The 24,082-nt window shown below is 46.9% G+C and overlaps 2 protein-coding genes across 3 annotated transcripts in view; one reads left to right on the top strand and one right to left on the bottom strand.

The window, feature by feature from the left end:
- LOC115405754 (guanine nucleotide binding protein (G protein), alpha activating activity polypeptide, olfactory type) overlaps positions 1-10,507 on the top strand; it is a 38,222-nt gene extending 27,715 nt beyond the window's left edge. For both annotated transcript variants that reach the window (XM_030115454.1, XM_030115455.1), the window contains exons 6-12: positions 8,149-8,203; positions 8,303-8,376; positions 9,345-9,403; positions 9,475-9,595; positions 9,719-9,849; positions 9,959-10,026; positions 10,302-10,507. In XM_030115454.1, coding sequence (XP_029971314.1) covers positions 8,149-8,203; positions 8,303-8,376; positions 9,345-9,403; positions 9,475-9,595; positions 9,719-9,849; positions 9,959-10,026; positions 10,302-10,448 — 655 coding nt within the window. In that variant the 3' untranslated portion in view covers positions 10,449-10,507. The remainder of the gene's footprint in view (positions 1-8,148; positions 8,204-8,302; positions 8,377-9,344; positions 9,404-9,474; positions 9,596-9,718; positions 9,850-9,958; positions 10,027-10,301) is intronic.
- A 3,093-nt stretch (positions 10,508-13,600) lies between these two features.
- Positions 13,601-23,487, bottom strand: mppe1 (metallophosphoesterase 1). The gene is made up of 9 exons (XM_030115469.1): positions 22,912-23,487; positions 22,686-22,794; positions 21,035-21,138; positions 19,850-19,930; positions 18,859-18,967; positions 17,206-17,286; positions 15,895-16,017; positions 15,653-15,793; positions 13,601-14,478 (listed from the first exon to the last, which is right to left on the bottom strand). Exons 1-9 carry the CDS (start codon positions 23,160-23,162, stop codon positions 14,293-14,295), a joined length of 1,185 nt encoding a protein of 394 aa, XP_029971329.1. The 5' UTR covers positions 23,163-23,487; the 3' UTR covers positions 13,601-14,292.
- Positions 23,488-24,082: the final 595 nt, after the last annotated feature.

The following is a 24,082-nucleotide window of genomic DNA, read 5'->3' as shown; positions in this document are numbered from 1 at the left end:
ACAAAACGCCTCTGTGTTGGTTTTGTGTGTGTGACTGTGTGTGTCAGAGAGAGCGACTGTGCACTGTCTGGCCCTTCTCTTCTCTTAATGCCCCCGTATGAAACAAATCCCTCAGAGTGTGTGTGTGTGTGAATGCACCTATATGCTTCACTCTGTGTCCCCCTAATACACACACACTCACACACACAGAAGGGCAGCTGAATTGATCAGAGCAGGGTTCGACACGCCAGCAGACATTTTGATGTGCGATCATGACGGCGGCTCCCAGCTCCACACACTCCGCCCGGGCTCACATGACCGTGTGTGTGTTCAGCGTCGACGGTGGTGTGTTTTGTGTCGCGTCCAGCAGAGTGTGTCCCTGGCGGCGCTCCGTAGCTGGAGCCCTGGAGCCCGAAGGCCCGGCGGTCGAGGTCTTCCTCCACCTGAACCACGAGTCGAACACGCTCCCGAAGAATGTGGTGAGAAGGACGGCGGGCCGGAAGCTGTTTATAGAATTCTTCTATATTTTTGTGTCTCGGTGCTTGTCGGCTGTCGGAGCTAGCATGGCTGACGGAGGCTAACGTGTGTGAACGTTCCTGTCGTCTGGGCCGGCCTGCTGGGTTCCAGTCTCCAGGCTCTGAGTCCCAGTGTGCGACTAAAACCAGCGTCCGGTCCCTCTTTCTCCGTCTGGTCACGGTGGTTCTGGGGCCTGAGGCCAGGTCTGAGCCGTCATCCATGTTTCTGCCAGTGGAATAAAGGCGCTGCACACTTCCACATGTTTGTCTGATTGGCCTGACCGTGAAAAATAAAGATGACATATCAACTGGAAGCAGATTTTATAAGTGTCCCATTTTGTAATTTGTGTAAATTGCAGCGTTTTATTGCTTGTGATAGTTGACTGAATAAATTTGGTTATTTTGGTTCTTGCCACACAAAACAAGTTGTATTTTTTTTTTTTTTTTTTTTTAATCTTGCTTGAAACATTACGTCAATCTGCTTCACAGCTATTAATCCATAATTTATTTTCATTTGAGATATTTGTTTATCTGACAGGGACGGAGCTCGTCCAGCTGGTAAATTGGGAACCTGGAACAAAATTGGAGTCATCTACAAATAATACAGATACAGAAAACACATACCAGCCAATCAGAAACATGTCAAATCAATTCCAAATATATCAAAACCATGCAAATGGGATAGTTTGATTTATTTCTTTTGGTAAATTTTGTTGATTTCAGCTCCAGAAGTGGAAATAAGGTTTACGAGGTTCATCTTTGGCTTTTTGCCGAACCTGATTAACATTTTTAACATTTTCCTCTAAACTTTTAAACAATTTGAACTATTGTTGTTATAATTTGACCACGAGAACAATCATTTCCAAAGCTCTAAGTTTACTGTAAGTTAAATAAATCTGTAAACGTTGATCATTTTGCTGTAGTTGACATTTCGGGTAAGCAGTACATTTTTAATTTAATTTCATTCAGGACATCTTTACTGTTTCAACACTCATTCAGCGCGTGGACGGGACAAGGTTAAGGATCGCACCGCCAGTGTTTGCTAACGCACAAATACAAAAGTCACTGTTGTTCCTTTTACCTTTTGACAGACTACTGGAATTATTTGACGTTGCTGTACATCAGGAATTGCACCCGTCACCCTGAATCTGTGGGATCACAGAAGTGTCCGCCGCGTTGTGCAGTTACAGTGTGATCCATCATGGCCGACACGTTGTTCAAGTTGTTTGAGTCTTCGGTAACTCCGAGTCTCTTCACATGTTGCTCTCTGCGTAATGCTTCTCCTTCTCCTGACTTGAAATCAGACTTATTTTTAGTCGCGCGCTTGAGACGATGGCCCTCTAAAATAATCTATCTTCACGGGCCTAAATTTGCTTTTCCCTCCCACCAGACACACACGCACACACACACACACGCGCACACACATACACACACACACACACACACACACACAGTGCGGAGAGGCGAGCGCACAGAGCTGGGCTGTGCTTTGTGTTGATGTATGGGAGAGTCTGGGAATGGAAGGATAGTGCAGCCTGGCTTAGGAAGAGAGAGAGAGAGGGAGAGAGAGGGAGAGAGAGAGGAGTGGTATGGACTGACTGGGGTTGCCATGGGAACCCAGCTGCTAAAACCAGGCAGGGTCAGTGAGGAAGAGAGGCTGTGGCAGCAGGAGCGAAGGGATGCCACCCGGAGGCCTGCCTGTGTACTACACCAACAGCAAGCAGGCCCGCTGGCTTCCACTAATGCTGGGAAGAAGGAACGTATATATTTATTACCACTTTGAGTTTAATCCGTCAGCGTTGCTTGCTGGGAACGTGTTTTTTTACTTCACACTGTGAAGTCGTGGCTGATTAATTATAACCAGGTGGTTGGGCCTATACGGCTTATTCAGGCTTATGCAAGCTGCACTAGTGCTGTGATACTGTCTGATATTAGTCACTGCTTATTGACTTTGGATTTGGACGAAAGAGGAGAAGCTCATTTTCACTGGGTCATCAGTTGACTTCCTAGCGGAACAACAAATTGGACATGGAGGCTGTCGTTGTTTACGGGGAAGAGAATTGAAACCTGCTCAATACTGTTGATTACACTATTTTTACATGGTTTTCTATTTTTGGCGCAGGCTAATTCAGCAGCTGACAAATCGCATATCGATGTCGGGCTTCAATATTATTTAGAGAAAGCCATGAGTCGATTTCTCAGTGAGAGCTGCTTTTGGGAGCCCAGCGTTTGACACGGTTTAGACCCGACATTAGTCCTGCATACGGAGTCTATTTTAAACAGAAGTCTCGTAATGGTCCGAGTAGACACTAAGCAGAGACGAAAGGGCATCACAATGTATTTTACATTTTTATACAACACCTTTCAAAAGCCTGACCTGATGCGGTCCTGGAAGGCGAATCGCCGGCTTTGAGATAAAGCAGGCACTTTTGTTTACAGAAGATTTGGTTTGACTTTCAGGAGTGTCTCCGTTCTTGCTCCTATATTTAGGAAGTACCCACTGAGCCGCTGATGGATTTGTCTAGTTTCAGATCCATCTCCCAAACTGTGCAGTGTTCCCGTTAGAATGGATGAGCTGAACCCCGGGCTGGGATCTTTCCACCAGGTGACCACGATCCTGTGCAGCGCCACCTTGGGTCTGTCCCGCCGCACGTGGCCCCGTGCGCTGCAGCAGCTCGATACATCTGACCGTGTGTGTTATGTGACGAACTGCGATGCCGCCGCTCCCGTTTCAGCACTGTGTGTCTTTTATAGGAGGATAGACGAGCCCTGTGAGGAAAGTTCTTCTCTGTGCTCTTCACAAGCTGCTCCTAAAACCCGGCGGAGCTGCAGTTCATGCGGTTCAACGTAGACTTTCGGGGAGAAAGTGCTTCGTGGTGCTGCGGTGTCCCGGCGTGAGTTTCAGAGCGCTGTCACCAGTCAACTGGAGACTAAAGTGAATGTCCATTATGCTGGCCCGAGCCGCTCAAAATATGGAAACTATTGATCGGATCCTCTGCGCTGCTAATTAAAGATGGCCTGCTATTTGTAAAAAGTCAACCCAATTATCAAATGAGCGCATGAGGCTGAGTGCTGCTGGCTGGTGTGAAGGTTTCTGGTCTGTTAGTGGAGACTGTTTTCCAGCATTTAATTCAGGATCGCATCAACTTTACAAAGTTGTTTTCATCTAGAATTTTATGTTTGTTGTTCTTTTGTTTTGGGGATTTCTTAACGCTAAAGTTACTCCTCTTTTTCTTTGGTAATATTAAATAAAAAAGTATCTAAAGGAGACACTTTTGCCAGTGCTGAAGCAGTCTCCTCCCTCCACCTCCTCCTCCACCATCTTCCGTCTTTCTGCTCACTGGGCAGCACCATGTGACCCGGACCACGTGGAGCCGAGGCCCGAGGCCCCCCAGCGTCAACGGTCCCTCAACATACTGGTGTGTGTGTGTGGGAGAGGTTCCGGCTGTGTGTGTATTCGGGCCTGTGTGTGTTTTATGGAAAGATGAGGCGAACAACGCAGAACGACCAGGCCAAGTCAAGTGATATTGTCCATAACAAAGCCTATACATAGCAGCACAGGCTGGCCCGCAGGCCGGTACAGTGTGTTTAAGCTCAATACAGAGACGGTCCAGCCCGAAGAGACACACACAGACTGTTATAGACAAGATAGTGGTGGTTTTTAAATATATATATGATCTCATTTAACACATTAACTGTGAATAGTTCAGCGAGCTAAGTCGTTGGGTAGTCATTATAGCAGGTCGTTTTAAGTTTGGAGGACTTAACGTTTTTAGTATGTGTTCACACTGGGTTAGGACCAAGAATCAGGAAGACTTTAATTCACAAAACACCTTCTGATAGGACTGTTCTGGCTTTCACAGCTGCCGCTTCGACCCAGCTGATTTTTGGGACTCGGTGTAGCTTAGCTTGGTGTGTGTGAACGCAACACTTGACTTAGATTCACAGCAAAGCATCCATACAGAGGCGACCTCACGATTCATCTTGTGCTCCTTTGCTCGTTGCTGCCACTGATATCAATCCTTTTCATTCATGTGAAAGACCAGTTAACTGTCATACAGCTGCCTGCCACTAGTTGGAGCTGCTGAGCCGTCGGTCTGCACACCTGGATGTGGCACTATTCTTTTTTTTTTTTTTTTTTTAACTGACTCACAAGTTTTAACTGGGAGGGATGCTGTAATCCAAGGAGCATTGTGGGTAGTTTGGGGATCATATACAAACATTTTGAAAGAAGATTCTAAAAGATCTGACCATGGCTTTAAATATCAACAGTAGAAAAACAGAAGCGTGTAGCTTGTTCGCTAAAGAAGGCCATTAACTGGTAAGCAGTGCTTATGTTGTGGTTCAGATATCAGAGTACCTTTTGATACGACGTACAATGGCAAATAAGATCCGAGAACCTTTGATTTCAGGGATCCTGCTCAGTCCTGCAACTTTAGAGTTTAAAATGTCTTAAAGAGAGAGTGTCCACTCAGAACTGTATGATGGCCTCGCAGTCCAAATAAATGACAAGAAAGATTTTAAATGCATATTTTCAATCAAAGTAATTGACTAAGATAAATCACTGAGGTGACGTGATGCAGCAGTGAAAACTATCTGGCATATTGCATCAAATGTTCACTCAATAGGCTTGAAAATATAGAGTTTCACCAGAATATTCTGTGTGAAAAGGGGCATAATGTTTTGTGGTCCTGATCAGTCTTTTTGCTGCCCCTGGTCCAAAGGCTTCTAATGCAGGCAGAGAACAACTCTGGGAGGAATTTAAAGAAAGCGACTCAGACCACAGGATTTCCCCGGGCCTTAAACCCGGCTTCTCTATTTGTAGCTCTTGACCAGAACAGCGGTGGTCAGTGAAAACTGCACCCAAACCTTTTGATAAGGCGCTATCTGGACGGCCGCCCTCTGATCAATGTTATCTTTTTCAGCATTTTTCCTGGATCCAGGACCCCCGTTCCCTTTTGTCTCTCGCCTGGTACAAAGACTATATTTGGATCTCCAGCGCTCTACCAATAGTACTTGTGTCACATGGCAGTCACAAAGCACTCAGTAATTATAACTTAGCTAGGTTTCTGCAGGGAAGGCTGACTAAAAATACTCCCACATTGTTGCAGCAATGGGGCAAAAAGCAGAAGATTTTCTGGAGGATTTGCTTCGTTTAGGAGTGTGACTGCTTCTTATTTGTGTCCGCTCAGCGCTGACATGCGCTCGTGTGTGTGTGTGTGTTTGTGTTTATCGTATGTGTTGGAGTTCACTGGGTTTGTCTTGTTGCCAGAGAAGCACTAAACGGTGCAAAGATTTGATTAATTGTGTGATTTGATAAATGTCCACTGGGACGTTAGACTTCAAAGCCAAAAACAAAAAGCAAATCGGTGATTTTCTCTCTGTTTCAGAGTGGTCTTGAGAGGTTATTTCTAACCAAAAGGCTGTTGTTAAGTTTTTTTCACATTCAGTGTGTGAATGTTTGTGTGTTCCTGACCTGACAGTTCCGTCATGAGATCACCTTCGGTTTGACGACGCTTTCCACCGTATCTGAACCAGTTTCTGACTGACGTGTCTTTATTTTGTGCCCTTCTGGTGGGTTTACTCTTTTCCCACGTGTTTCTGATTGTATTGAGCAGTTTGAATGGTCGTACCGCATGAATCCTGGTGGGTCCGTGGACACACAGCTCTGTTTCTCTGCTTTCTGGAAGGCTTTTATCTTCCTGGGTATGAACCGTCTGGTATTTATGGTTAGAAGCAGCATATTTGGCAAATCTAGGCGGCATCGAAAGAATAGACATAAAGGAACCGAGTTTGAACAGTAAATTGACGAAGTAATCAGCTGTTTCTGTTTCAGTCTATTCTCGAAATTAAAGCAGATTTTGTTGTTTTGGAGTGACATGATTTTTTTGTCAAACCTGCCGTCTGGTTCTCCGTACTGTACGTGTTTGACGAGTCGTAATCAGAAGAACTAAAGCACAGATACTTGCAAATTAAACATCTTTACTTTAGCAGAGTTGAAAATTTACAGTTTTTGAAATGAGCTTCAGCACAAAAAATAATCTAAACTTTATTAAAACACTTTATTTTACAGCATCTTCAGCTAGAGCTGGCAGTGTACATGTACACACACACACACACACACACACACACACACACACACACACACTATGCTGCTATAGTAATACTGTTTGTATCAAAGTGGACACATCTGCTTAATAATTAGCTTTGATACAGGTCATCAGTCCTCGTGCATCGGATCAATAGTGAATAGTTTGAAGAAGCTAAAGAGCTAAATGTAGAGAGTAAAAATGCAAAGTTGACAAAACAGTAATTCATCTACAGAACCTGCAAATATCCTGGATTACAGTAATCTGGTGCACAGGCAGCCTTTTGCAGCTGTAGATTTGTTTAGTAGGCATTAGATCCTGCCTGAGAAATAGTTTAATGTCTTCTTCTGTGGGGCCGGACTGGAGCGATCAGGGTGGTGAAAACATCGGCGTCAGAACACACGAGGAGCGTCTCTGTAAAGTGTTTATTCAGAGTTATTTAATCTGAGGTGGGTGTGTTCGCTCTCATACTTTGAAGAGAAAATGAGGCGGCGGGCGTCCCTGACTGAAAACCCGAGCGCCGATCCTCCGTGCATCGGGTTTCCTGTAAGCTGCGGCCGCCGCCGTCGCCGCCGCCGCCTGCTGTGTGAGACATCCTGGAGCGGCTCGGGGTAGAAAGTGAAAGATGGTGGCGAGCGAGAACCGGTCCAGTCCACATCAGCGTGCTACATTACCGTCGCTCGGCGGCGGCGGCGGCTCCAGCGTGGCCCCACACCCCGGCTCCCTCTAAACAACACTCTGGAACGCTCAAGCCCCTTCAGCGGGACGGGTTTCTGTGTCGAGGTCTTTTTAGGAAGAGAAAGTAACACACTGGCATTTTATGCTGACTAACTCAGTTCTACTGCTACTTTCTTCAAGGGCGTTTCAGCCCGAGGCCTCGGAGGCGCTTTCTGCTGTTTCCATCGTCAGAGTGGAGCTGTTAGACTGTTAGTTAGACTCTTCATGCCTTCGTCATGTGTCCACATTGTGTGTCCTCATGCTGAATGGACGCGTATCCTCAGTGTGGTTGTGTGACGGCCTCCTGGACTGACCGGGTGTGTGTGTGTGTGTGTGTGTGCCGGGGATGGGGACCCGGCCCGGGCGTCCTGAGCCTGCCCGCTGTGCGGCGGAGAGGCCCAGCTGCCGCCGCTCCTGCTGCCGCTGCACATGCTCCCTCAGTAGTGAAAAGATGGCAACAGCAAGCTGTCTAACCTCCACAATAACCGCCTTATGTAATCACTCTGGCTAGAGACAGACCAAAATAGCCCAGACTGAGCAGGCCTGCCCTCTTGTGGCTCGCAGCTGCTCCAGCAGCGGCCTGTCAGGCCTCGACAGGGAGCCAGACATGGCCGCCTCTCCCTCGCAGATCGCACTGTGGTTCACAGGAATGCCTGAATGTAGGTTAGGACTGATTATATATCTGCAGCTGACGTCTCTCTTCTGTGTCATGTGACTTGTTTCCCACTGCTCATGTTTGGGTTTTATAGAAGGAATTATATTTTTGCATGTGATGAAATCTCTGCACAGCCGGTGGAAATGACTCCGCCAGACATCAAAATCTGAGATCTGTTGTTTTTATCTTTCAGTTTTCTGGACAGAATCGACTCTGTAAGACAGAGCGACTACACACCAACGGACCAGGTCAGTTCCGCCGCTCACACGCTCGGTACGTTATGTGGAAGTCAAACTGCTTGCTGGGTGTGTTTTGCTGAATCCTCCCTGTCTGTCCGCGGTGTGCAGGACCTGCTACGCTGCCGAGTGTTAACTTCAGGGATTTTCGAGACGAGGTTCCAAGTAGATAAAGTGAACTTCCAGTAAGTTCTCGGCTTTCACACAGACGTAAACACACACACACACGCGATCAGTGTGATGCTTTTTGTGGCTTTTTTCCATCATGATTAATGAACACTTGAACATTTTGGGTAATTTGTGGAAACGAAGCTAAAATGAATGAATTACAAAGCTTTGCCTTCACATCCCACAGTCAGTCTTAGTATTTTATGTTGTAATTGCCAAGAAATGAACCTTAAATCCAGACTTCTTTGATACCTGATCCTTCAAGCTGTGGTCAAACAGAGCTGCAGTTAATCAAAGCTGATTATAGGTAAAATGGTAAATCAGGAATTTGATGAGAGAATGCAGCATTCCCTCCTCTGTAGTCCTCTACGAGTTCAGTCCAAACTCACATTTTAACTGTGCCTCCTTGTTAAATCGGTAATCCCAGGTGAAGAACGTTCACATTTCCTGGGACTAAAATGCAAAACATGTCGTGTTTTGGAAGTTATTGGTCAGTTCCCGGAGCAGCCAGCTCAGTTTGGAGAGACGGTTTTGTAACGGTTCGGGTGTCTCTCAGAATGACCCATTTCCACGGTTGCAGACACAACAGTCTTGTTCTGCTGCTTCAAGCAGGCCTTTGTCTCACATTATATCATCCTGAATGATTGATGGCAAATCTCTGGGTCATGACTCCCTTCTCTTTCTCTTTTTTTTTGTTTGCTATGATCGAGCTGTGAAGACATCCAAACATTCTACAATCAAATGAGGCTGTTCATGTCGTCTGCTCAGTACTCGATCACGTTCTGTTATTCGTCTTGCTCAGATCGAGGCTTTAGGGAGGCCGTGGCGATAACGGTTACGATAAGTCAGACGGTAGAATGAATGCTGGGAGGTCGGCCCGCTGCAGCTCCGTCCCACCAGTCAGACGAAGACTTTGGCCACTAGAGGGCAGCAGTGAGCGCGCGGTCGCGTCTGGGACTGACCCACTGTTTTGTCTCCGCCGCAGCATGTTTGACGTTGGGGGCCAGCGAGATGAGAGGAGAAAATGGATCCAGTGCTTTAACGGTGAGCCTCCCCGCCGGCCCGGCCTGGAGCAGCAGAGCCGCCCCCTGCTGACGCCTCTCCTCTCTTTCCAGACGTCACTGCTATCATCTTCGTGGTGGCCAGCAGCAGCTATAACATGGTAATAAGGGAAGACAACAACACCAACCGGCTACGAGAAGCCCTGGACCTCTTCCGCAGTATTTGGAACAACAGGTGAGTCCAGACCCGTCTGGTATTGTTCACACTGTTGGAGCTGAGGTTAGCCCAACCCCCCTGAATCCCTGACTGATGCTGGCAGATGTGTTCACGTGCTTCTTCTCGCTGTTTGTCCTCCAGATGGTTACGCACTATATCGGTCATATTATTCCTGAACAAGCAGGACATGCTGGCTGAGAAAGTATTAGCTGGAAAATCCAAAATTGAAGACTACTTCCCCGAATATGCTCGCTACACCATACCAAATGAAGGTCTGTCCCGGCGCCGCGCGGCCCTGCTTTCTCAGAGACGCATTTTGGACCCAGAGATGACCCTGAACCTGTTTTTCTGTTGTTGTTTTTTTTTTTTTTAATCTTTCAGCAACTCCCGAACCCGGTGAAGACCCGAGAGTGACGAGAGCGAAGTTCTTCATCCGAGACGAGTTTCTTGTAAGTTCATCAGATGAACCCGACTGGTCCGTTCGTACTGGTAGTCACAGAGACGACTGAACCCGATGAACCTGTTCTGCTTACGCTGACCTTTCTGCGAGGGCGGAGGTGCCTGCAGATAAACAGATAAAATCATGTTCGTGTGCGGCGCTGCCTTCAGCTTGATACTCCCTCTGATTAATAACAGTGATCTGATGGGCCTCATGCTGCCTCTGCCGTGTTTTGTCCTGCCGCCCGTGTGACGTCTCCCCTCTCCTCCCCTCTCGGCCCCCCAGCGGATCAGCACTGCGAGCGGCGACGGCAGACACTACTGCTACCCACACTTCACCTGCGCCGTGGACACAGAGAACATCCGGCGGGTGTTCAACGACTGCCGGGACATCATTCAGAGAATGCACCTGCGGCAGTACGAACTCTTGTGATGGGAGACCGTCTCCGTCAAGCCTTCTGTGTTTCTCCTCCACCCTCCTGCATCCCCGACGAGCCCTTCCTCCTCCTCCTCCTCCTCCTCCTCCTCCCCCTCCCCCTCCTCCTCCTCTTCCTCCCCCCTCACTCCTCACCCCCACAGAAGAAACCTTCAGACCGCCCCTCCTGTCGAGGACTATGAAGTACTACTGAAGTGTGTCAAATCCTCTTCCTCTTTTTAACTTCTTAGCTTTTTATACTTTTATTTTTCTCTCTCTCTCTCTCTGAGACCGATTCGCCCCGTTCTGCCGATGTTAGAAGGAAGACTGGGGAACAAAAATGGTTTTGTGCCGCTTATTTGTTATTTTTCTTTCTTTCTTTCTTTCTTTCTTTCGATCCTTCCTGTCGATGCCTTGATTTCTGTCATTCCACTAAGCCTTGGGCTACCTCCTTTTGTTTTATTTTTTAATTTTTTTTTGCCCCTTCGTGTCCTTCTGGTGTTTTTTTTTTTTTTACTTTGTCATTGGACCTGGACTGGAGGGTGTGTGGATACAGAAAACACACCTGCAGGACCTCAGTGTGGAGGCAGCGGTTTGTGTGTGTGTGGTATGAAGAAAAGGGGAAATGCCATGTGAGCAAGAGAGCCTGTGTGAGTGTGTGTGTGTGTGTGAGTGTGTCACCTGCTGGCTAAAGCAGGCATCACCACCATGACTTTGCCCCTCTTTTCTTTTCTTTTCTTTTCTTTTCTTTTCTTTCCCCCCTCTCGCCACCTCCGCCCTGCTCCTTCTCTCGGCGCCGGGAGTCGGCCGGCCGGAGCGCAGACCGAGCGGATGAAGAGATAAATGCACTTTCCATCAGGTTCCTTAATGATTTTGCTGTTGTTTATTTTATTTTTTTGATTTTATTTTCTCCAGAGGAAGCATACACACAATGTAGCATCACGATATTTATTACTCTGTCACGACGTGGGCTTGCCAGAGAGGCGTGGCGCCCGGGGCCGGAGCGGGGCGTCGACACGACGACGGATGGAAGTGAAGGACGAGGGACTGAGCTCTCTGACCTCCGCCCTGCCGCCTCCACGGACTCGCACCTGCCTCCTTTTTTTTTTCCCCACACAAACCATCCTTTTAACGTAGAGATACTGCTGGGGAGGAGGGTGGGGGGGCCGGGAGAGAAACTCTATGGTTTTGTTTGTTTTCTTTTTCCTTCTTCTTTCGAGGGTGGGGCGGGTTTTTTTTTTTTTTTTTTTTTTTGTTAACTTGTACACTGTGCAAGGTTGAATTATCCTGTACAGACTGTAAAATGTAATATTATTTTGTACAACTTAATTGAAAGAAAAACAAATCTACTTGTAGATCTTTGTGCCTTGATTATGGCTGTACCTGTAAATGAGCTCAGATGTAAGTATGTTTTCGACTGCGCTGTACAGCTTGATGTCAAACTCTATCGGCAGCGAACGACTGCAGGTAGGGGACTTTCTCTGTAGAGTTTAGTTTTTTCTGGTTTATAAAAAAAAAAGGAAATGCTGTTTAGTAAAAAATAAAAAAAAAAATAGGGAAAAAATCCTAAAAACCTGTATACATTATGCAAATTAACCACTTACCTGCAGTGAAGACCAGATGTTGCAGCGCCATGCCTTTTTTGTTTTAATTTTCCTCCTTTTATTATTATTATTATTATTAATATTATTATTATTATTATTATTATTTTGAATTTCACAGCTTTAAACAAACATTGGAAATCCATTGAAAGTGTCCAAATTGCAACCTGGTGTTGTTTTAATAGGAACCAACGTTTTCTTTTTTTCTGTTTTCTTTCTTTTGGATATGAAGTGTGTCTGAGATCTGTACCGATGTGCGTGCCTGTGCGCATGTGTACATAAAACAAACATAGACTCACAGACGCATCGTGTGTGTGTGTGTGTGTGTGTGTGTGTGTGTGTGTGTGTGAGAGAGAGAGAGAAAGAGAGAGTGTGAGTGCGAGTGTGTGTGTGCGTGTGCGCGTATGAGGACAAAGTGCGTGTTGTGTAAAATTTTATAAATGTATGTACATGTAAATTTATAGGTCTATATAAATATATATGTACAATTATACATGTTTAATTATGTGTGTGCCTAGGTGTACATACCTATGTATGTATACGGTAAATATGTATACATACACACATAGGAAAGCATGTTTAGAATGGAGATGAATAAATGAGAGCGTGCAATATTAGTAATTCTTTGGTCCTTTGGAGCCATACCCGATGGCACAGGCACTATGAATGTGTGAGCAGCACCCAACGAGACAAGCTCTTCTCCTTGTACAAACAGCATCAGCCTTTTCTTCTGCTACAGTACACGTCTATCCCCGACAGAGAGTGAACTGACTGGAGGTGCAAAAACCTTGTTTGGCCTGGGAGGATGATTAAATGACATTTTTATTTTCTTTAAATAAAGAGGCACATTAGAGGACTTTGCTTTATTTCTATCTTGGTGTCCGGTTGTGTTTGGATTCGTCGCCACGCGGGTGTGTTTGGGGCGGGTTTACGCTGGGGGTCACGGTGCGTCGAGCGTCTGCTCCGTCTTATCTGGGAAACATTAACAGGACTCCGACTGACGCCACTCACAGGAATAAGTTTTAAAGCTGTTTAGAGCAACAACTAACATTCCCTCCAACACAAGATGACGACAAACCCAGAAATTGTTAAAGGTGTAGACTTCAGAACTCAGTTAAAAGTACTTTTCTCTGTAAAATGACATGAAGACTACATTTTAAAAGCCCCTTGAATAAACACACAGTAACATCATGGATGGGAAACAGCATGCTGAACTAAATCTGCCCCGTCTTCAGTGTTTCTGCTTCACCAGATGCATCTTTTAGTGCAATAATGCAGCATTTGTTTGTAACTGAAAATCCTACAACTCCTATCAGGACACTGCAAGGAACAGTTGCTACTGCTGCATATCACTGCATGTTTTTACACGCTTCGTACTTTATGTCCACTAAGAAAAAGATCAAAATAAGTGAAAACATCAACAGCTGTTGTGTTGTGACTGTAAAAGCTAATTGAAGTTTGTAGAAAATTGAGTTTGGTTAGGTTAACTGCAGTGAAGCGTCGCTACTTTTTACCCACGTTTTCATTTCTGGGGCTTCCTGGATCCCGCTGCACTCACCACTCTTCATCTGCAATTTCAGATTCGGTTTTATTATGTACAGTTTCATCAGAAATGCTTCCACAATTCGGCAAAAAAAACCCTCACAAACATTTGGCACAGAAACTCAGCGATCACTATTTTTCCCAAAATGCATCAGTTAAAAAGGAGCAGGGGGGGGCCCCCGGATGGCTGGTGAGACATCGACGACGGAAACAGACAGTGCTGGGAGTGAGAGACGACCGGTGGGGTCACATGGGGTCACAGGTAACACCAGGAGGACATAAAACACCCACGGAGCTCTAACTGCACCACTGAGGTCGGACCGGGGACACCCAGCTATTTACATATGTACTGCTTCCACTAGCTGATGGCACACGTGTGCAAAGTTAAAAAGTCTCCTTCTGAGATCAAAACCTTCCTAAAAGTGTATTTTCCGTCAGTATTGCACTGCCAAGAGGTCTAAAAAAAAAGATCAAAGTGGCTTCCACCTCAGCTCCTGCCATCGTAGCGTCTTTAGAATAAATATCCAGGTCCTTCACAGCGCCGCCAAAAACATCCCAACACATAAATCTTGGTCGTATGAAAGGATCTTTACGGCCCGCTCACAGGAGGAATTTGAAAAGGGGGCGGTGGGGGTGGTGGTGGTGGTCGGAGCGGGGGGGTGGGGGGGTCAGCTCCGGTGAACCTGTGGCCGCGGTGCACTCTGGGAAAGGCAGCGGGCTCACAGGGACTTGTGCTTCCCCAGCAGGCAGAGGCTGAGGCACTGGAGCAGGCCCTTCATCCACAGGCAGTGGGCCAGGAAGAGCAGCAGCAGGCAGGCCCCCGCCGAGCAGTACACCCCGATCACCGTGCTCTCCTCCGGCAGGAAACACTTGGACAGGGTGTAGCTGCTGGGTGACACCGTCGCCTGCGAGGAGGGAGGGAGAGATTCCAAGTCAGTGGATGGAAGATTGACTAAAGATGGCTGCTTGGAGCTCATCAGCCACCAGGGGGCCTCCAAACCTCACAAGAAGGAGTGTTTTAGTCACTAAATAATCTTATATGCATTATTTCTTTGTTTGACCCAGAGAGAAGGTGCAGACTCGTCCCAGGATGGCCCTCAAGCCCACTCCAGACTCTCAACTCACCACGAGGAAAGAGTCTTAATGTCTGCTGTACAGTGTACCTGTAGACGAATAAACGCGATGAAAATTTCTATATGTTCCCAGAAACAAACCGTAAGTATTGGAAATCATGACAATCTCAACATAAAACTCATTTTATTCAAACCTTCTGTTGAAAAACGCAGTGAGATGTCCCGAAAACCAAAATCCAAAATCCAAAGTCCAAATATCAATGCCTTCTTTGAAATTTTAACCACTTGCTTGGTGGTTTGGCGGCCGGCATCGGAGCCTTTTGTGACCTGGTTTTGGCCCATGAGCCTTATGTTTGACTCCCCTCCTCTCATTTCTAAAGTTCATGTGAAAATTCAACGTGTGAGCTTTCAGACACTGAAACAACATCAGAAAGCCTGTTTAAAGATCTATTTAATGTCCTGCAAATACAAAGCATGCAGTGAAAAGGACGCCTCTACTGTTGCTGCTAATTGGACCTGAAGATGAAAATGCCTTGTTTTTCAGAAGACTGTAACTTTTTTGATGTTAGTACAGTCACGTCATGAAATCACTTGGTAAACCTTTTGTCCAATAACAGCCAATAACCTAATAACTTTTTTCAATTCCTACAACTAACCTGGATATTTGAGACATTATTATAATAATATTTGGTCAATAATGTAATAAGTTATTCAACCAAGGAGCAGTATTTTAAAATAAATCTTTTCAAAATGTAGAAACTGCAGCCAACATTGGAATAATGTATAAATACGACCATTTCCTGGTTCTGTGTCGTTTACTGAACATAAACAGGTGCAGTGGTTGGAACAGTTTTCATGTTTACTCATTAAGAAGGTAAACTCTTCATGGCTGTAAAAAATCTTTAACTTTTCCATCACGCCATCGGCTGACGTTGCCTACAGTCTGCTCGGCCTGCTGGATGAAGATGATGATGATGATGATGATGATGATGATGCTCACACTCACCAGGATGAAGCTGGGGTTGTTCCTGTTCCTCCAGCTGAAGGACGGCACGCTGACTTCGGGGTACTTGTTGTCGTGGAGGACCTCGCAGCCGCTGTGGGTGTGTCCGCTCAGGATGAGGCGGGGCTTGAACCAGTGCAGCAGCTGAGGAGGAAACCCAGCATCCTCATCATCCTCACCATCATCATCATCATCATCATCATCCTCTCTGATTCCACTGAACGGAGGACGGCTTCCTCGCTCACCCTCTGGGACGCCTCCTTGGACAGCACGTCGTACTTCTCTCTGAACAGAAGGTGGCGCTCTTCAGGGGGGGCGGCGTCCTGTCCTGTGCAGCCAGCGTCGCTCACTCTGTACAGCGGGTAGTGCTGCAGGACACAGCGGTGTCACAGCGGAGTCAGAAATACCAGAAAATAAGACATTCAAGCGTTTGAAATGTTTTGTCTTTGCAGTGTTTCTCTTTTCTATCCTCCTCCTGTTTCCGACCATTGATTTGACAACCTGAGAAACAAATCAGCTCCGAAACACTAAATCCATCAACACAACGGATGTGTAAAGAAAACAAAATAGCGTTATACAACCAGACGTATTTCTGCTAAAGCAAAGAATTCTGCTCTGTAGGAGGAAGAGGTTCCCATGCGGTCTTTACACTGGACTGGAAATCTCAGTTTAAATGGAATATACATCTTTCTGTACACACTGCATTAAAACTGGACATACTCTCACATGTTTGCTCCTTTCATGAACTATTTGATTGGAAGTTTAAAAAAACCAACAACTATAACACTACTAAAGTCATCCAGGAGGACAGCACAAATGGCAGATCTGTGATTGGACGAGGCTCTGGACCGTGAAGGGGGGTCTGCTGGACTCACACACACCAAAACAGATCCAGGAAGTGAGGATCGCTGGGGGACTTCACTGAGCTCTTTGTTTGGGAGCGTCGGCTTCTCATCCTGTGAATCCAGTAACGCTGCAGCTCCGGATGGCAGCAGCACCTCGTAAGACCGGCTCGCTATCAATATTTAATTCCACACAGTTTAAGTTATTTTAGTCTGACTGATTGTCAAAGAGAGATTACTTTATGCATAATCAAAGAGTGCGGAGTAAAATCTGAGGCGTCTCTCTGAATCGGTGTTATATAACTGAATTCCAACCATATTTCTGATAAACGTGTGAAGCTGCACTTTTCTCTTACTGTCGTGTTTTGTTTTGTTTTTTTCTCCTCCAGCTGGGATTTGAACCAGCATCCTGACCGGGGGGGACATATAACGATTTTTTAGAATCAAACGGGAACATTTATGCTGTGGACCGTTAAATTGTTTATGGAGGCAGTAATCCAGAGGGGTCTGAAATGTTCCTGCGGCGGCTCCGGCATTCGGCCCACACTGCTCGCTTAAAGTTGAGCTGAGGCTCATGAGCACCTCGGAAGTCACGATCAGACCCAGTCCAACCCATCTCCCAGGATCCTGTGCTGTGGCTGGAGCTCAGGCGGCTCCCAGCCTGCAGTTAACGCCACGCGAAGCCTCCGCGGTGGGGGTGTGTGTTCGGCTCACCTGGAGCATGATGGGAGGCGAGGGGGGGTAGAGCTGGGAGCCGTCGCAGCTGTCCGTCACGCCGCCGCCGGACGGCGAGCCCTGCAGGGGAGAGAACATGAAGAATTCATCAGCCGTCTTGTCCACAAACTCACTACTCGTCCTGAAACATCCCCCCCCCCCCTCCACGTCTCTGACAGACAGACGGCTGCTGTTGGCAGGAGGAAGCAGATGCAATCAGCTGCAACTCTCTGGCTGTTCACACACAAACAGCCACACTTCAGCGGCGGAGGTTCAGGGTCACGTCAGGCGCTCTGACGACGAGACGGAGACAATAAAGTGCATGTGCGCTGCTGTTAGGTCATAAAAGAGAAGAGCTTTATCGCCCTTCACAGCTGAACTTATCGCTGCATTTATCAAGACTGCAGGATGGTCAGCAGCTCAGAGGAGAGCTCTGTTCTGCGTTGAGTTGACCGATAAAACCAATCAACGAGTCACTCCTGGCTCGTTGCTCTAATGTTACGAACGGCGGTTTGTTGTGTGTTCAGCTTCCTGGCGGTGGTGAACCAGTACATCTCGTTCCTCTGCTCACGTGTCTTATATTGTGTGTGTTGGCGAGCCCGCCTCCAGAACGTGCCGCCGCCGCTCCGACTGCTGGGTGGCGTTCACACTTGTCGTGCGACTGGTTTTTTTTCTCACTGTGACATTTTGGTTTTGCGGAAAACGAAGCTCAGACAGAATGCATCTAAAGGAATCAGACCTCACACATGGAGCGCCTCAGGCCGGCGCAGAGGCTGTAAAACTGAAGTGTAAGATGAATACCATTCCCCTCAGATCCCATACCTGAGATGGTAATCTGGTCACTTCTGAGCTTCTATCTATCCAGAGTTTCAGATAAACATGACGAAGCAACAATCTTAATGAGCTTTGAGATACTGATAAATACAGGTGAAAGTCTTCTGTTCTCTAAATAACTCCGCTCTCTCGTCTCCAATTAACACCAGCTGAGACTGACAGGTTCTGTTTTCTCTCTTTTGATTCATCACAGCGACTTTGTGCTTCCAGGCCTCCGACTTCTGACTTGTAGACACCAGGAAGGAAATATTTCGGCTCTATCGGCTGAAACTGAACATTTGCAACTCATGAATTCAGAGCCCAGATAAACGAGAGCAGTTCAGTCCGTTAAAGAAACACCGAAGCCCCGAAGCTCCAACCACGACGAAAGTCATCTTTCAGAGAATCAATCAACAAATGGTCAATAGATTTCACTTATACAGCACATCGGATGTAGTCATGTTCAGTGATTCACAATAGTGTGAAACCCCTAACCCTAACCCTAACCCTCCGTCCGTCCACCATGCTGAAGGAGGTTAAACGCAGCTACATTTCTAATAGATTTTCTTATTGGTTTGACCTGCTGCTGTCAGTGGGTTCTCCAGCGGAAGCAGCTCGGTTCAGTGTTTCTACAGACGGTTCCAACATGATCCCGGCGTCTCTCAATCCAGAAATGAGTTCTGGATTGAGAGACGCTGACGAAGACGGTTCCATGTCTCCCAAAAAGAAACTGATTCATGTGTTAAAAAACAAAACATCTGCTGCAGGCACAAGGCGTTCGGCATTTCTGGAGGATGGGTGGCAGACGGCGGTGGACTGATTCCAGAACCCCCCCCCCACCTGGAGGGAGCAGTTGATGTCCCTGGAGAGTTTGATCAGCTCCTTCTCCACCGACTGGCAGATGGGACAGCCGTCGCCGTGCAGGGCCACGCTGTTCACCAGCAGGAAGCTGCAGGAGACGGAGAGCAGGGAGAAGCTCATCAGGCTGCAGAAACACACCACACTCAATCTTTATTTCCGTCGCCGGCTGTTTTGGGGAATTTTAATCATTTTCTAAGCAATGACAGATTTTTACTCACTTGGACGAAACACACACTGACACAGCTCCAGATTCAGGCAGGTGTATTACTGTATAATTCTAATTTTTTTTTTTTTAATACCACCAATAGTAAGGTGACTGATTGGCTGCAAATTCATTGTGCAGCAGAGGAAAAGCGGGATGCTGTTCCCTCTGATCTGATCTGATCGGGTTCACTCGTCCAGGAGCAGAAGAGCAGCACGCGGCTGCTTCACGCCCTGAATCAAGCTTCAGTTTAACGCTCTCCAAAAACCCCAGAAGACGGATGTTAGCTTCACAATCATGTTGTTGGACTGCGGGACAGAAAGCGGGAAATGCACAGGAAGACCATGCAAACGAGTGGAGAGCTTCCATAGTCTGAGCTCACTGTACTTTACTCTCACACTCTTTAACCACTGGTGTGGAGAAAAAAATAAGTAATTACAATCTCGGTGTGCATCCTTCAGGAAGCCAGTGGATTCTTTAACAGGTTTATGGGCTGATTTGAGGATTTTAAATGATCTGTGGTGCAAACTGAAGGGATTAAACCCGGAGGTCACATGTTTTAAACAACTACTCATTTTACTGTCATTAGGTATGAATTTGGGGATTTGAGCGACGTTTATTTGCTTTCAGTGGTCAGCTCTGCTGCCACACAGTGAGAAGATCCCCGGTTCTGGTCTGTGAGTGTATTTTTTTTTTTTTTTTGCATGTTCTCTCTTTGTTGGTGGGTCTTATAACATCTCCAGCAGATCTCCAGCAGCCGCCACTCACTTGACTCCCTTCTTGGTGACGATCCTGGTGGAGGAGGCGTTGAAGACCTTCTCGAAGCGCTGCAGCTTGAACCAGTCCATCCTGCGGGGAGACACCGGGCGCTCGTCACGCTGCACAAAACAAGCCGCTGCGCCGTCTTTGCGTCTGTCGGTCTGTCGCGCGGCGTTACATAAGAGCTGTGCCATGCCGCTTCCCGCCGCTGCACCGGGTGAACCCAGTGAGCCGCTGCACGTTCGCACGATCCCGCGTTTCTGGATCACATGCATCAAAGACTGAACTGTGCGCAGATTTTTATGCTGCACTTTGTATTTCATTTCCCTTGATAAATTAAGAAAGAGAGTCTCCTACACAATGAATAATGCATGCAGAGGGTGGACACCGTTGATGCAACTTCTCTGCAATTGAAGATACAGTAACGCTGCTACTAAATCAGACGTGGCTCATTTAAAACCACAGAAGTGATCAGGGATCACCAGCAGGACATCATTTTAAATGTGTAGCCACATTTGGAAATGAGTTTTTGGAGGATGTTTTTCATGGTTTCATCCACACAAACTGTAAAGATCAGTCTGAATGAAAGCCCCAAGCTGAAGGGAATGTAAACGTGCGCAGCTAAATCAGACCGATGTAACTCGTCTGACAGCATTTCTGATGAGGCAAGCTGAGGGACTTCCTCATGTACTCCTTCCAGACGTTTGCTGGTTCGAATGCCACGGCTGCCAGAGCCTGAACCCCGGGCCACATCGGGAAGACGCTGATCGCTTCATTTACCCGAGATGTGAGCAGCCAGAGAGATATTAAATGATAATGTGCCGGGGTGTCTGTCTGGAAGCGCCGTGTTCTCTGAGCACACCGTGTCTTCAGCTGCAGACCGTCACATTTCAATACTCCTCACTGAGTGGCACGTCAAGGGCTTTCATAGACCTACGTTAATGTGGACACTAGTTTTGTTCAGTTTTGTCATCTTGGCGTAAAAAGTGCTAAAAAAGAATCAATAAATTTGAATGAGAGGTTTTTCAGTGGAGGTGTGGAAATCCTGAAGTCGAGCCTGTCCTCTCCTGAACCTTTAACAGAGGCGGGATGAGATCCGGTCCAACCTGCAGCATCACACCTCAAACGCTGAGCAGTGGAGAACAAAGAAACTATGAAGCTGGTAGGGAAAAAAAAAAAAAAAAATGCTCTTACTCATAATGAAACCCGATATCGTGGTTCCCAACCAGCACGACCAGTTCCGTGTCGGTGGAGTGTCTGAACATTCGGTGGAAGCGACGCACGTCGTCCTCCCAGTGCTGCGGAGAAGAGCAACACAAACACAGCTGAGGCGCAGGCCTTTAATCAGGAGACAAACCCCCCCAGCTCCCCCCCGGGAGGCTCATCAGCATTAAGGGGGTCTCAGAGGGTCGCCCGGCGGGGCTGAGACGGGCGGCTTCGACTCACATTCAGTTCTGTTTCTGCTTGCTGGAGACCTCCGACTGCATCAGTGCCATGCTTCATATATATATATATATATATATATATATATATATATATATATATATATATATATATATATATATATATATATATATATATATATATACATGACTGGAAGTGACTCAGTGTGGCTGCTTTTCATTAGTGCTGAAAGTATTAAAGTCTGAAGCGACAAATCATCCAAATTCGCAGGTATCTTATCGTACAGTGACGCATTCTGGAGCCAAAGTCCAGAGCACCGTGATCCATTCGATGATAACAACAATAAATCTGATTGATGCAGATGGTGTTTGAACATTAACAGTGGTGCAGGTTTTATCTAACGGTGAATGAAGGTTTTGAGTTGTTAAAACCAAAGGAGCTCTCGTCTTAAATCCATCGCAGATCACCTCTAGAAATGTTCTCCAGCCGTCTCAAAGCCAAAACTCCCAAAACAAGTCCTGTATCTTTAGCTTTTGTGCTGGATTGCTGCACGATGCTCTGATTTTTACTGATTTAAATGAGATTATTTTATATTTTGGGGAAATGTCTAGCCAGCTGGACGGATTCAGTCTAGTCTGACCTCCTACAATGGACTCGATTGTGAAATGCAGTCAATGTGTGGTCTTGCTGGAGGATCTGCTGGATGTTTGTGTTCGACTGAAGAGCTTTGTGTTTTTTTGGGGGGAGAATATTTCAACCCAAGCCAGAAATGCAAGACTCCTTCTTTAATTCCAGTGAACTTCAAACAGAAATCTCCCAGCGTTTCGACACACAGAGCTAACACAGACAACAAAGAGTAAAGAAACGAACAAGCTGTTCCAGCCTGCATGGCTGCAGACCTAGTTTATGTTTTTTTTTTTCAGTCAATATAGTCATCTGAGCCTTTCCTCTCGAAAAATAAAATCCACAGAATACAAATTAGAAGAGTTGCCAGGCAAGTGTGAGGCAGAGCGGAGGGAACTGACAGGGGAACACAGATTAGTGGAGATTTCATGTCTAGCAGCTCGCTTCTCTTTCTCTCTCTTGTTTTAATGAGGCTTTCCTTTGTGCTCCTCTTGCACGCCGTTGCCTCTTTCTGCGATCTGACTTGGTGATGGATCCCATTTGACAATCCAGTAATAGATTCCCGGGATGCGGGCTGCAGATGTTTTCCTCAAAATCCTGCAGCCTTCCGGCCCCGTTTTTTTTTTTTTTTTTTTTTTTTTTTTTGGCACCAGATAATGATGCTGATCCTGACCGGAGAGCGCCGGCCTCTGCATCCACTCGCTCATCCTCATGCAACATCATCATCATCATCATCACCACCATCATCATCATCATCACCATCAGTATAAGCAGTGTGCGGCTTTGCAGAAAAATGAAGCAGGGAGCTCAGCGTTACCTTCTGCGAGCTCCACTTGCCTTCGTCGAAGATGTCCCCGAGAATAAAGACTATTTCGGGCCTGAGCAGCCACAGAGCGGTCTGGAAAGCCCTCTCCATCTGCCATTCCCTGCGCGTGGACACAACAAGTCAGCCTCATCGCTTGTTTACAGACCGGTCCCGCAGAGCCCGGGGCGCCGCTCGGGACCAACCGGCGGTAAATAAGAACTAGACGGAGCGTGTTTACCTCCTCAGTTTGTCGAACCAGTGGCCCCCCACGGCTCCCAGGAGGTGCGTGTCCGACAGCACCATGGCGCGGACCGCGGCGTCCGCCGGCGGGCCGTCCGCGTCCTCCGCGCCCCGGGCATGGCCGAGCCGCGGCCAGGCGCACTTCAGGATGGTGGGGAAGTAGATGAGATACTCGCAGAAGAAGAAAGCGCCGCCGACCACCACGATCAGCAGCAGCGCGACCATCCAGCGCGCGCTGAACCGCGGCATGGCTCTGCTACTGGGCGGCGCGCGCACTGGCGGTGCTGATGGGGCGCTCCATGAGGCATCCTCACCGGCTCCGGGGCTGCAGCCGCCCGACGCTCATGGCACACGGCCGCCCGCACGCACGCACGCCCGCACGCCCGCCCGCCGACACGCGCCGTCCGGACGCACGCGAGGCGAGGAGAGGAGGAGAGGAGGACCGGGGGACCAGGAGGGAAAATGATGGAATAAATAAATAAAGTTTAGAGGGAAAATAAACACGTCCTTTTGTCCTCTTCTGCTGAGACGATCAGCAGCCTGCCGATGGTCCTCCAACCACAATAGAGAGAGAGAGAGAGAGAGAGAGAGAGAGAGAGAGAGAGAGAGAGAGAGAGAGAGAGAGAGAGAGAGAGGGAGAGAGAGAGGATTTCATCCGTCAAGCTGGAAGAAAACACCTCCACCAGCATCCACTGCTGTTTTCACATTAAAGACCAGCTGAGGAACATCTGGCGCACAGACCCTGCTCTGTTAGGGAGAAAATCGTGGATTAAACAAACAACAGGAAGTCAAGAAATAACACCCTTATATAATACAAAATAAAAATAAATGTTTGGAGCAGTTCAGAGTTCATCAAAAGGGAGTATGAACATAAATCATCTTAAAATCACTGTGCAAATAATACTGTGTTTTCTGTTAATGTCATCTTTTCTGTGGTGATATTTGTCACTGTAAAGCCTATGTTGATATTTACTGTTAGTCATTTAATTTTTATCCAGTCTTAGCGATCATTTAACTTTTATTCACACGTACATCATGTACCGATGACAGTATGTCACTATTGTGAATGTGTAACCTTTAAGCAGTGTAAACATATAGTTGATAATATCTAAGGTATACGACTTTTTTTAAGAGTTAAAAACTAGTAGGAATAAAATAAGTGTAAAGAT

This window comes from Salarias fasciatus, chromosome 18 (assembly GCF_902148845.1).
Source record: "Salarias fasciatus chromosome 18, fSalaFa1.1, whole genome shotgun sequence".
In the NCBI taxonomy this organism is placed as follows: domain Eukaryota; kingdom Metazoa; phylum Chordata; class Actinopteri; order Blenniiformes; family Blenniidae; genus Salarias; species Salarias fasciatus.
The sequence above is the reverse complement of the archived record's forward strand: the minus strand, read 5'-3'. Positions and strand labels throughout refer to the sequence as shown.